Source organism: Mytilus trossulus, chromosome 7, assembly GCF_036588685.1.
Source record: "Mytilus trossulus isolate FHL-02 chromosome 7, PNRI_Mtr1.1.1.hap1, whole genome shotgun sequence".
Lineage (NCBI taxonomy): Eukaryota > Metazoa > Mollusca > Bivalvia > Mytilida > Mytilidae > Mytilus > Mytilus trossulus.
Genome location: NC_086379.1, coordinates 32,756,103 through 32,769,858, shown reverse-complemented (window position 1 = coordinate 32,769,858; position 13,756 = coordinate 32,756,103). Strand labels below are relative to the sequence as shown.

General features: G+C 30.8%; 1 protein-coding gene across 1 annotated transcript in view; it reads right to left on the bottom strand.

Moving 5' to 3' along the window:
• LOC134724967 (B9 domain-containing protein 1-like) overlaps positions 1 to 8,700 on the bottom strand; it is a 54,519-nt gene extending 45,819 nt beyond the window's left edge. Inside the window, exon 1 of the mRNA XM_063588386.1 lies at positions 8,555 to 8,700. Coding sequence (XP_063444456.1) covers positions 8,555 to 8,611 — 57 coding nt within the window. The 5' untranslated portion in view covers positions 8,612 to 8,700. The remainder of the gene's footprint in view (positions 1 to 8,554) is intronic.
• Positions 8,701 to 13,756: the final 5,056 nt, after the last annotated feature.

Genomic DNA, 13,756 nt, shown 5'->3' with positions numbered 1-13,756 from the left:
TTTATACGACCGCAGAGGTTGAACCCTGAACGGTTGGGGCAAGTATGGACACAACATTCAAGCTGGATTCAGCTCTAAATTTGGATTGTGATTAAATAGTTGACACAGCATAGGTTTCTGACACAGAATGAATGTGTTCTAATGAACTTAAAATTTTTGTTTTCACTTAGAGCAATTCACTATGCTGTCGAATATTAATCCTCTCAAAAAAATGTTTGAAGAAATTTTCTTTTTATTTATGAACATGATGAAATTTCAAATGAGAAAAATTGAACCCAATTTTTTTAATCACATCCCCCTTTCCCTTATTCCAAAACTAATCTCAATTAAAATTTCTAATGGAGTTTGCAACAATAACTACTCATTTAAATACATCATAAAATATTAAGATGTAAAAAAACTGCTTGTTATCACTGAATGGTAAAGATAATTTTAATTTATCAGTTGGTAGTAAAAAGTGAATATACATTGTATATTGTATATAACAAAGATTTAAGTTGATTCTGGACAAAGAAAGATAACTCCAATTAAAAAAATATCTTGCTATTGCAAAATATTGTGCAATTATATATTTCTTGCTTACTATTCTGGACAAAGAAAGATAACTCTAATTAAAAAAAAAATTGCTATTTCACAATATTGTGCAATTAGATATTTCTTGCCATTGCGCAATACTGTGCAATTGAAAAGACTTACTATTGCACAATACTTAATATAATAATTTAAGATCCTGATTTGGACCAACTTGAAAACTGGGCCCATAATCAAAAATCTAAGTACATGTTTGGATTCAGCATATCAAAGAACCCCAAGATTTCAATATTTGTTAAAATCAAACAAAGTTTAATTTTGGACCCTTTGGACTTAAATGTAGACCAATTTGAAAACGGGACCAAAAATTAAGAATCTACATACACAGTTAGATTCGGCATATCAAAGAACCCCAATTATTCAATTTTTGATGAAATCAAACAAAGTTTAACTTTGGACCCTTTGGGCCCCTTATTCCTAAACTGTTGGGACCAAAACTCCCAAAATCAATACCAACCTTTCTTTTATGGTCATAAACCTTGTGTTTAAATTTCATAGATTTCTATTTACTTATACTAAAGTTATGGTGCGAAAACCAAGAAAAATGCTAATTTGGGTCCCTTTTTAACCCCTAATTCCTAAACTGTTTGGACCTAAACTCCCAAAATCAATACAAACCTTCCTTTTGTGGTCATAAACATTGTGTTTAAATTTCATTGATTTCTATTTACTTAAACTAAAGTAATTGTGCGAAAACCAAGAATAATGCTTATTTGGGCCCTTTTTTGGCCCCTAATTTCTAAACTGTTAAAACCAAAACTCCCAAAATCAATCCCAACCTTTCTTTTGTGGTCATAAACCTTGTGTCAAAATTTCATAGATTTCTATTAACTTAAACTAAAGTTATAGTGCGAAAACCAAGAAAATGCTTATTTGGACCCTTTTTGGCCCCTAATTCCTAAAATGTTGGGACCAAAACTCCCAAAATCAATACCAACCTTCTTTTTGTGGTCATAAACCTTGTGTTAAAATTTCATAGATTTCTATTCATTTTTACTAAAGTTAGAGTGCGAAAACTAAAAGTATTAGGAGGCAACGACGGCGACGATGCAGACGACGACGCCAACATGATAGCAATATACGACGAAAAATTTTTCCAATTTTGCGGTCGTATAAAAACTTTAACCACAGAGTGAATATTTGTGGAATATATGTGGAATGTAGGATCACTAAATAATGTCCGCTTTTTTTGACTCTAGTATATAAGGCTTGACAAAAATGGATTTGTTTTTACCCCCGCGAAGTTATTACCCCCAAACTCAATCCTAGCTTTTCCTTTATGGTATGGTACCTTGCAGTACTTTTTCAGAGATATCCATAAACTTAAACACAAGTTATTGTCTGGTACCTAGAGAAACACTTGTTTTTTTCCCCTTTCTTGACTAATTTCTTAACATTTGGGGCAATTATAAAATACCCCCAAACTAAATCAGATCCTTCCATTTGTTGTACATGTATAAAAATGAACATGTATAAAAATGGACATCAACAAACAACAACCACTGAAAAACAGATTATAATAATTGGATGTCATTTTTTGTCACTCGTGCTAATAAAAACTAAGTATTATGTATCAGATCGATATTTGTTCATGTACATGTATTTATCATTCTGCTAAATTCCGTTTAGCAGGTTATTTTTGCAGGGTGTAAATATTCACGGATATATATAACAAAATCGCCAAAATGAATTCTACCAATTTAAAACCGCACATTCAAAGACATTGATAAGGTTTTGAATCCGCCAAAATAAAAACCGCCAAAATATATTGTATACCTTATTCAATGAAAATCGTGAAATTTTACTCGCAAAAATAACCCACTTTACAGTAATTTAATGATGATAGAGCTTCGATGATACATGTACAGTAGATATAGGTTTATATTTATACTTATTCATGTAGGTATGTCTACTCAGTGAAAAATTCATTATTGAATACTTGTTGGCTTTACTGAGAGATACAATGTTCTTGAATACCAGCTCTGATAGATATCTAGGCAATCAATCGATGGAATATATTATATTCATTCTTCTGATGCGTCAAAAGTTCAAGCGGCCGGGTCAACCGGGATTAGCCATAAGGTGTATTAGAAACTTTCTGTTTGAGGTTCATCATAACAAATGGACAAATATGGCTGTATTTACATGCCAAAAATTACTCTGAGTACAGACTTACCTTTGAAGTTGGAAAAGTTTTAATTCCTGCAGGCAACCACTAGATATAATAAAGTTAAATGCATTTTGTGTTTCAGAAAGATAGAATCTCTTTTGGATTTTGATGGGATTTTTTTTCCTTCATAACTTTTATATATCATGTATATATAGTGGATGCTGGGCATTAAAACTTTCCAAACATTTTCTTTAACCCACAACAGCACATTTGAATCAATTATGTCAAATGCATTCAGTCCACTAAAAGCCAGCAGTCAAAAAGGAAATAATTCAATGAATGAACACATCAAAGACATGAAAGAGTAATAAAAGCCAAAACAGAACAAACAGCAGCAAAGAAACAAAATTTAAGAATCCTTACACTGAACTGTAGAAGCATCAAGGACAAGACATCTGAATTTTCAGCTGCAGTCAACTACATCAAACCTGACATTATCTGTGGCACAGAATCTTGGCTGAAAATAGAACATCCTGGAAAAAACCCAACTGAAGATGCAATTAAATCTAGTGAAGTTTTTCCAGAAAACTACACAGCCTACAGAAATGATAGAGGTACATGTACACTGGGAGGTGGTGTTTCCATTCTTGTACAAAACAACATTATTGCAACTGAAAAACCAGAGTTTGTAACAAAATGTGAGATAGAATTGGTGTCTTCAACGTTTATATACAAATACTGTTACAAATACAGATACAGAAACAGCACAGGTAAGTCTGTACACAGAGTGGGTTACACTAAAGACCTGAAAGTGGACCTGAAAAGACCTGAAAAGACCTGAAAATATACAACTGAAATTATTCAAATTGCAATAACTTTTTTATTGTTGGATGGAATCTCTTCAAGTTGGAATTTTATTAATCGCAAATATTAATATTTCATTAAAATTTAAATATTTTAAATCAAAAACAAGTTTTTGAAGCAAAATATTGGACCTGAACGGAGAAATGAAAAGACCTGAAGGGACCTGAAAATCTATGTAGAACTAATTCTAACTTCAATAACTTTTTTAATATGCAATGGATATCTTTCAACTTATTTTGTGAAACTAAAAGTTAGTTATAATGATAATATAAAAAAAAATAGGTGAAAAATATTGTTGGGTTGTTAAAACTCGGACCTGAATGGAAAATTAAAAATCTGAATAAGCCTAGAATTTCACATTTTTTTTTAAAACGAAAATAATAAACATAGACGAAAGATATGGTTGATAACTTTTCATTTTTGATGTCATTTGGTCTCTTGTAGATATCTGTCTCATTGGAATCACACCACATCTTTCTAGTTTTTATTGACGGACGATACTATGATACGCAAAACAAGTAAAAAAAGACAGAAGAAACCAAATAATAACCGAAAAACGATCGATTCAAAGTTGACTATTTATAAAAAGTAAGAGCGTTGATCTGAATTCACTAATTATTTGATATATGCTTATATTTTTAATTTGTAAAGTTTATACTTGAATTGGTGACCGAGCAATGTTTAGTTCGTATAACAAGATAGAGTGATAATCCAATTAAAAGATTAAAGTAAATTGTTTATTTAGACTTATGGTCCAATTATCACCTAATATCAATACAAGGTGTGAATTACAACCGGCACACGTTCATGTAATTAAAACATTCAAATCGACGAACATGCGTCTTTAAATAAAAATATGGTTTATGGGCTGGCAATATACTATTACTTTCATTTATTAATAAAACAGTTTACGACCTGTTTTAATATTATATATTAATGTAGTGTAAGCAAGTTGTATTAGTTTGAATAATTTCAATGGACAATCTTCTTTTTTTCTTTAGGTTCAGGATTCATCAATAACAATGTACTTCGTTTTCAAATATGTTCCTGACTGTATAAATATAAAGTCATTCATTCTCTTTAATAGACTTTTGTCTAAAATATAAACAAATAGAAACACATTGTTTTGCGAGTTTAAATACATCTATCCCTATGATCCATTCGTGTCTTTTATTTCACCGACAAAGTCCCAATTTTGTAACTTAGCCATTATATTTTCGATAAAATTCTTTATAATTTCAATGATACCTTTCCTATAACAAAATAAATATTTCAAGGAGATAGAATAATTGAAAACAGTTAAAGATATTGAATAAATCTGACCGCAGTCTTTTCAAGCAAATTTATGTTACTTTATTTTCCGTTCAGTTCCGAGTTTTCACATCCAAATGGTATTTTTTATATATTTTATTTTTATTCTATCATTATAACTAACTTTTAGTTTCACAAAATTAAAAGTTGAAAGATATCCATTGTATATAAAAAAAAGTTATTGAAGTTAGAATTAGTCCGACATAGATTTTCAGGTCCCTTCAGGTCTTTTCATTTCTCCGTTCAGGTCCAATATTTTGCTTCAAAAACTTGTTTTTGATTTAAAATATTTAAATTTTAATGAAATATTAATATATGAGATTAATAAAATTCCAACTTGAAGAGATTCCATCAAACAATAAAAAAGTTATTGCAATTTGAATAATTTCAGTCGTATATTTTCAGGTCTTTTCAGGTCCACTTTCAGGACTTTAGTGTAACCCACACAGAGTAGTTTTTGAGATGAAAATACGGCCATATTAGTCCATTTGTTGGCCCAAGACCACAATTAATGACCCCGCTTTTCGTTGTCCACGAATATAGTTCCTTTTAATTACAGTGTATTTTGCCTTATTTTTTTTCTTTCCCTTCCTCACTCATTTCTTAGATTTTTTTGGGTGGAAATGGAAGAAGAGAGGTGAAATAATTGTTTGCATGTTGTATTTAAACTGATTTTGATATGGAATGAGTGATTAGGCCAAGTGCAAAAAGGTAATATTTAAAGTTTTCGGAACATCTCTTGACTTGTCAATAGGGGTATGGATGTGTATTGGCTAAATTTGTAAGATGTGTGAAAGCAATCTTTCTGAATTTTGGATATATTTTTGGACTTGAACTATACATTACACAGACAAAAAATTAGACAAAAAGATTCGGTGCAATTTTTTTAATGATACAAAACGTTCTAAAGAACTGATAGAGGAATTAATTGTGGTCTGTGGCCTAAGAGGTGCATTTCAGCAAATTTTGAAATTTTATTTTGACATTTTCTCTGAATGACCTATTGGTATTTATTTGTCAAACTACATGAGAAGAAATGATTTTCACTTTCATTTGATAGAAATTTTGTGAAAAAGTCACTTTTCAGGTTAAATGCCCAAAATGTAGCTTTTTCAATTTTTTCAATATTTTTGCAAAAACAGCAGTCAGAGATATAACTCTATAGGGTTATTACAGAAAATAACTTACGTGTGTTATTACAGATACTTTTCTTTAAATTTTCTAAATCTGTAATAACATATGTTTGTTATTTCTAAAATTATTTAATCTATAGTGGACTCTAGGGAACTCTTGAGACTTTGCGCAGAAACTAAATGCATAGCCTTGATAATTATTTTTTAAATATAATTAATACATTTTTGATTAACCATGGTTAATCAATGAGTAGAGGCTATTTAGGAATTAACTTAGCTGTGATAACAAGGCTTAGTTATTAAAGGAATATAACTTATTATATAAGACACTTGGGAATTACTGAGAAACTTGCGCAGAACCTCATTACATGCTCTGGTCATTATTTCTTACAATAAATTTAAATACATTGTAATTAAGCATGATTTATGTCTGAGCAAATGCTTTGAAGTGATATAGAGAAGCCGTGATAACACCATTTAGTTATTACAGGCATATTTTTTCTGTAATAACATATAAGTGTACTATTCAAAATTGGAATACTATGAACTGTTATATCTTTCAATAGTTAAGTATACACAAGGACAACAGTAATATCAATAGAACTTGTGTACATTTTAACTAAACTTATGATGTATATTGTCCCTTTGAAACATATAACATACATATGTTATCACAGTTCTTTGATTTTTTAGTCCACAATAACAAATGTATGTTATTTTCCTGTAATAACCCTATAGAGTTATATCCCTGACTGAACAGCATGCTTAATTTCTCTCTGGGAGGTTTTTTTCTGATATCTATTTGTGTTTGTGGTATTTATTTCACTTCTTTTATTCATTTGTGAACTCTGAACACAAAAAAAAAGTAGATAAAAACATAAAAGGAGTGCAAAATGTGCTGTTTTTGTAGTCTAGTCTAATGGTCAGTATACGCCGCAGGTGAAATGTGAAGTTCTATGCATTTAAAAGTTGTATTCCTAAACAGATCGCACTGAATCTATATCAAAAACACTTATTACTGGTTGTTTAACAATTTCTGTTTCACAGACTACCTTTATTTTCTTCTGTTGGATAGCAAGTGCTTAAAATATTGGCCTTTTGAGGCTGAAATTTCATTCAGGTTTTAAACAGTAAAGTTAATAAACTTTGCATCAGACCATACTGTCTACATATATAGTTGAAAGTGACAGTCTTGTTACATCCAGGCTCCATGTTTTATCATATCTAAGCACAGATTTAAGCAAAAAGAAGCATATATCCATCTCCCATATCATTTATATGCTTTTTAATATGCAAATGTGGGGAACGGCCTAAATTGACAACCTGTTTTTTTAAGCAAGACATTGCTAAAGACCATTTTATCCACATGTGTTATGCTATTTGAAACTTATATTTCCATTGAAAGTACATTTATAACATGTTAAAGTTTTTTTGATAACTTAACAACTTCAGAAAATTGTTGTAAGTGAAAAATATTACATTTGATATAAGGCCTCACTTTATTTGAAAACCTCTATTTTTGGGCACAGGCTCATATAAAATTAACTTCTGGCCATTTTTCATAAGTCTGATACATGAAGTATGCTTTCTGTTGCTTTAAATAGATGTTAACTTATACATAGAGACATTAAAAAGTGTTAGTCTTGGTATCTTTTGGTTTTTAGAAGCTTAAATTTGATAGTTGAAATTGTTCTAATTCAACGCCACAATTCAGCACCTAAAGTTCAGATATAAAAAATGCCACATTTTTTTTATTTGGTATCATATGGCTTTGAAACTTTGTAAACTGTTTTATAATATACTAAGCTTAAATCATGCCAAGTTTTATTAGAATTGGTCAAGTTTTAGGCCCCTAATAGGCCCAAGACCACAATTAATGACCCCGCTTTTCGTTGTCCACGAATATAGTTCCTTTTAATTACAGTGTATTTTGCCTTATTTTTTTTCTTTCCCTTCCTCACTCATTTCTTAGATTTTTTTGGGTGGAAATGGAAGAAGAGAGGTGAAATAATTGTTTGCATGTTGTATTTAAACTGATTTTGATATGGAATGAGTGATTAGGCCAAGTGCAAAAAGGTAATATTTAAAGTTTTCGGAACATCTCTTGACTTGTCAATAGGGGTATGGATGTGTATTGGCTAAATTTGTAAGATGTGTGAAAGCAATCTTTCTGAATTTTGGATATATTTTTGGACTTGAACTATACATTACACACACAAAAAATTAGACAAAAAGATTCGGTGCAATTTTTTTAATGATACAAAACGTTCTAAAGAACTGATAGAGGAATTAATTGTGGTCTGTGGCCTGTTATCATAATGAACCTTAAATAGTATTTTTGTGATTTTACTTTTTATTGATATTATCAAAAATTATCAAGATAGTTTATCGGCTTCAATTTAACTACAAATTTCTCCTATAATGTTTTGTTTAATATGCTGACTTTTTTTAACATGAACAGGCTTGTTTAGAGATTGTTTTGTTTTTTTAATTCAGGTTTTATGGAAGTGTTTTAGAAGATTAAAAAGGTTTTTCCAAATTTTACCTCTCCGGACTCAATTTGTCCACCAACCATTACAAGAAATACTGAATTTGCTGTCATTTTGTGTTTGTTTTGTTTGTGCAGATCACTTCGATGTTGACAGACAAAATTATACTGTACGATACGATACTTCAAAGGGTATTCCGAGGGTACGGTTATCAATGTATTCCGAGCGGTTTATATCTGGCATTCTCGGCCCATTACAAACTCGGACTATTACAAAATCGATCCAGTTAAACAAAATCGTCCAACTAGAAGAATATACATGTAGTATCATTATGATAAAAGATGTATAACTAATACAAGATAATTTGTTTATCATGTTTGCGTTTTAACCCAGGGTTTTACTTTTTGCCATAAAGTGTCTTTCCGTCTTGCTAATAATTTATAAATGAGTCATAAATAATTCTTGCATGTAAAATGTTCAAAATAAATTATTCAATTATGCTAACTTGAGTAAGGGACTCTCTATTCTAGTAAAGTATAGAACTACTGAGTCCCTGCTAGAGTAAGTTAAGTAAGTTAAACTTTATTTTGATTCAGCTTAGTTACAAACATACTACTGTACAAACAAGCTCTAATGAGAGCAAATATAAAAATATGCACTAACAAATAAATGATAATAAATAATAACAGAGACATATAATGTCTGTTTCAAGATCAAAAGTAAAAAAAAAAGGGAAAAATGTACATTTCGAAACATTTAGATATCAATATGGCATTTAAACTGATGTATTCGTTCAATTTTTTACATAAATAAGGCCGTTAGTTTTCTCGCTTGAATTGTTTTACATTGTCTTGTCGGGGCCTTTTATAGCTGACTATATGCGGTATGGGCTTTGTTCATTGTTGAAGGCTGTACGGTGACCTATAATTGTTAATGTTTGTGTCATTTTGGTCTTTTGTGGATAGTTGTCTCATTGGCAATCATACCACATCTTTTTTTATATTTGAAGTCAACTCACCGAGTCACATAGTAAAATGCTACTTCTTCCAAAAATTGTTACATGAAATGGCAGCAATACATGTACCTGCTGCTGCTGTGAGTTTTTGTGGTTTATTTAGCAGTTCCTTACGCTTACACTATGGTTTAATCCCTCTATATTCGAGGTCAAAAGTAAGACTTATACTGCCATTTTCTATTAAATTATCATTAAATGTAAGTCCTAACTAAATACACAATCCATGAAGAGGAGAAACCATAAATACCAACAATCATAAAACAACTCAATGCAAGCTCATAATATAAATTTCGAAAAACACACTTAGAAAACAATTTACCGACAATCATAAAAAAAACTCAATATAAGCCAAATTAGAATCATAAGAAACGAGTGACCGGTGAAAAATAATGTTCTTCCAATTCTTGAACCAATGCATACAAACATCATAAACTTAGTCTTCTGTGCTCGAATTTTTCATTTTTTTCGTGTAAATTTCGTGTAATTGTCAATTTTTTTTTTCAATCGGTCAGTGTTGTTGTGAAAATATGGCAGGTAATTAAAGTTCGTGTTTTGAAGCCGAAGTTTAACGATTGTCATGCACCTGTTTTTCAGCAATTGACGAAAAATAAACAAAAAGCATGGAAATTGAGCACGTGTTTAACATGTAAATTCAGATAATAGTTTATTTTAAGGACATCCATGCGTATTGTGGTCACCGGATTTTTACGAGATGGGTCACACTGAGGTCACCTTGCATACGGAAAATATGTCGGGGGAATTGCTTGCTGGAAGGAAGCTATTCAAATAAAGTAAACTTCTTCTAAATATGAATAAATTAAAGAATTTTCTTCAGAAAAAAGTATATGTACATAAGTTTTATAATGGAAACTATCCATTGAGTTATTAAAATCATATGTATTAATTTTTTTTGATTTGAGGTTTCTTATGACTTTAATAATTAACCAAGAAAGTAATCAACTTTTAATAATCTATGAATAAAAGAAAAAGTCGATCATGATAACTGATAAATTTATCAAACAAATGCAGGTTTTTTTCTACACATTAATTAATTTCATATTTTGTAAATAGTATTCAACTTCGTGTATACCAGGTGTCAAACAATATATATTTTAACAGGTTGTGATTTACCTGACCATCGGATTATCTAAGCCGAATATACGGGCCGGAATATACATGTCACACTATCAAATAAAATCAACTCTGATACGAGACATACAATTTATAAAGTGTTAATTATTTAATATCGTATTTTTAATACAATATCAAATAAAGTCTCTTTTTCAATAATACAAATCAAAATTAAAATGACATTAAAATAAATAAGTACGTATGAACTCGAATTATTAAATTCATTATGTTAAATTTAACACTGAAACACTTAATTTATCATTCAACTTCACCATTGTTCACCTTTTCTTCGAGTACTTTTAATACTTTGATAAAGACTCTATTACCCAAAGAAATCTCGCGAGATTTAAATCTGGCCGTCTGAAATCACGGGATTTCGCCGAGTTGCCAATCTCTTGTAATATATGTTTCTGGTTGTGTCTAGATTTTTCAGACCTTGTTGAACCTCGTCATTTGTGACAGTATATAATGAGAATTTAGTATCATCAATTATTTTTGAATTGACATAAACTTTAGTTAATAATTTTCTCAGATTTAAAACTTTGGTGAGGATTTGAAATAAGCCTCTCACCTACTGTGCTAAAATGATCATTTAAGCAGTTAGCAATATCATTTTTGTTTATAAGTACTTTTCCTTCGTGTGTTAAAATGTCAATTTCCTGTTTATTTGTTGAATTCATATCCTTTAAATGCCTCCAAAGAATTTTACAGTTTTTATCGTTATCTATTGCATCCATAAAATATTTTGCTTTTGCAGAACGGATTTATTCACTAGTTGTATTCCTTATTTTTTTTAATTTTCAGTGTCTTTCTTTTTGTGAAAATAATCTCTGTAATTTGATTAACCAATTTCATTAGTATACCATTCAGGTTGATATTTATTTTTTACACGTCTAGTAACAACAGGTGCAGGGAAATAGATTGAACAAGGCATTTGCATGCAAATAGATAGGTAGTTATAAAAAAGCTCCAAAGTTAACTCTTGCTAGTGTAACGGGAGTGGAAGTTTCCACTGGCTTCGTTTTCCCGTTGTCTACCCAAGTTGTGGGATATCGGACAAAGTACGTAAAACTACGTGAATATAAAAAAGATGTTTATTTGAAGACAAACATTATGGTTGAACATACGATTCTGACATAAATACATATTATACTGAAATACGGTGGTGGCTAGTCTACTTGTATAAATAAAGTTTCCATTACAAGCCAAAGTATGAGCGTCCGCTCATTTTAAATCCTTAGTGTAGACTGCCCAGAACCCGGTGAGTGACGTCATACTTATAGTTCCTAGGGCCTGACAACGAGCCCGGCCGGGCACGTGCCAGAACAGGAAGTCCCGACAAGGATAATTTCATGGCCGGTCTCGGAAGAAAGAGTTACGGAACTATAAGTAATTCTAAAGTTAACCAATTTCCCCAAATAGATAGAATAAACAAGTAAACAAAGTGACCACCATTACACTAGCATATATTTGTATCTGATTCTTTCTAATACCAATACAGATTTATATGAAGCACTAATACAGAAATAAATTTCAAGTACAATTTGCAGCTCAAAAAATTTAAATAATTTATACAGTAAAAACTGCAACTCATATAATAAACGTATACAGAAAATTTCAGTTCAAATGCAAGCTGTTAATGCAGGAAATGTTACAGAAATTACCTAGAGGCAGAGCAAAAAAAAACCCCGGTCTTTCACTCCAGGACAGTCACTGAACAAGATTTCTAAAATGTGAAAAGCTCTTAACAGTACTGAAATGGACTGAGGAAATGGATGATAAGCTACATTGTATTCCATAATGAAGCAGCAGCAAACTGAAAGATTTTTTTCCATGTATAAGCACCCCCTGGCCTCATGTAAATAAAATACAACTAGAACACACCCGCGAAATCGCGGGCATTCAGAGCGTAGTTTAAAGTATGTAAAGTGTTGTTGGAAGAATTTTGTAAAATATTGAATGACTGGAAAATTTCAGCAAAAGTATCATAAGTCATAGGTTATTGGGGACAGGAAAATGCTTTTTTTTTTTATCCCTCCTCCTTTATTTCCAATATTCCCATTTTTTGGTTCTCTATCAATTTCAATATGAACATACATTTAGTATGTTATGAACATTCAAGTAAGGAGCCTGTAATTCAGTGGTTGTTGTTTATTTATAATGTGTTACATATTTGTTTTTCTTTCATTTTTTTGTACGTAAATAAGGCCGCTTGTTTTCTGGTTTGAATTGTTTTACATTGTCAGTTCGGGGCCTTTTAAAACTGAGTATGCGGTATGGACTTTGCTCGGCGTTGTTCAGAAGGTCGTACGGTAGCCTATAGTTGTTAATATCTGTGTCATATTGGTCTCTTGTGGAGAGTTGTCTCAACATGGCAATCATACCACATCTTCTTTTTTTTGTAATCAATGAATTTTGTAAAATTTTCAGAAAAGGTATCAAAAGTTCACATGAATTATTGAAGCGCTTATCTGTATATTATGAACATTCATTACTTTATAAATATAGTGTATTTACTTTCAATTCGAAGTTTACTAGTCGATCCATAGTGGTCATTGATAAAGTATACAGACCCTCTCTATTTGATAAACTCTGTGAATGCCGTGGATAGTTAAATTGAAAATGATAGCAGATAGAATTTTGAAAATACACTTTATTCTTTGTATATGTATGTTCAAAGTATACAGAAAAGTATACAGACCCTCTCTATTTAATAAACTCTGTGACTGCCGTGGATAGTTAACTTAAAAGAAAAGGATAGCAAAATACACTTTATTCTATGTATATGTATGTTCAAAGTATAAAGAAAAACGCAAACCGGAAGTCTAATCTTACTTAAAATTTCGTCCAATGACGGAACAATATCCGGATGCCTTTTTTCTCGTTTTTCTTCAAATATAACTCAATTTGAATAATCATATGAATGGATGACAAATGCCAAAATGCACTGTACCTATAGGACACAGAGGCGTGTTGATTAATTTATTGTGGAAAGAAGAGAAGCGACACCAAAAATGAGGTCTTCTCGTTTAATAGTATAGATGATCCATCCTTGACTTAGAATTTCTAAATAAGATGATTTTTTTTGTGGGTCGATTTTGTTATTGGCCGA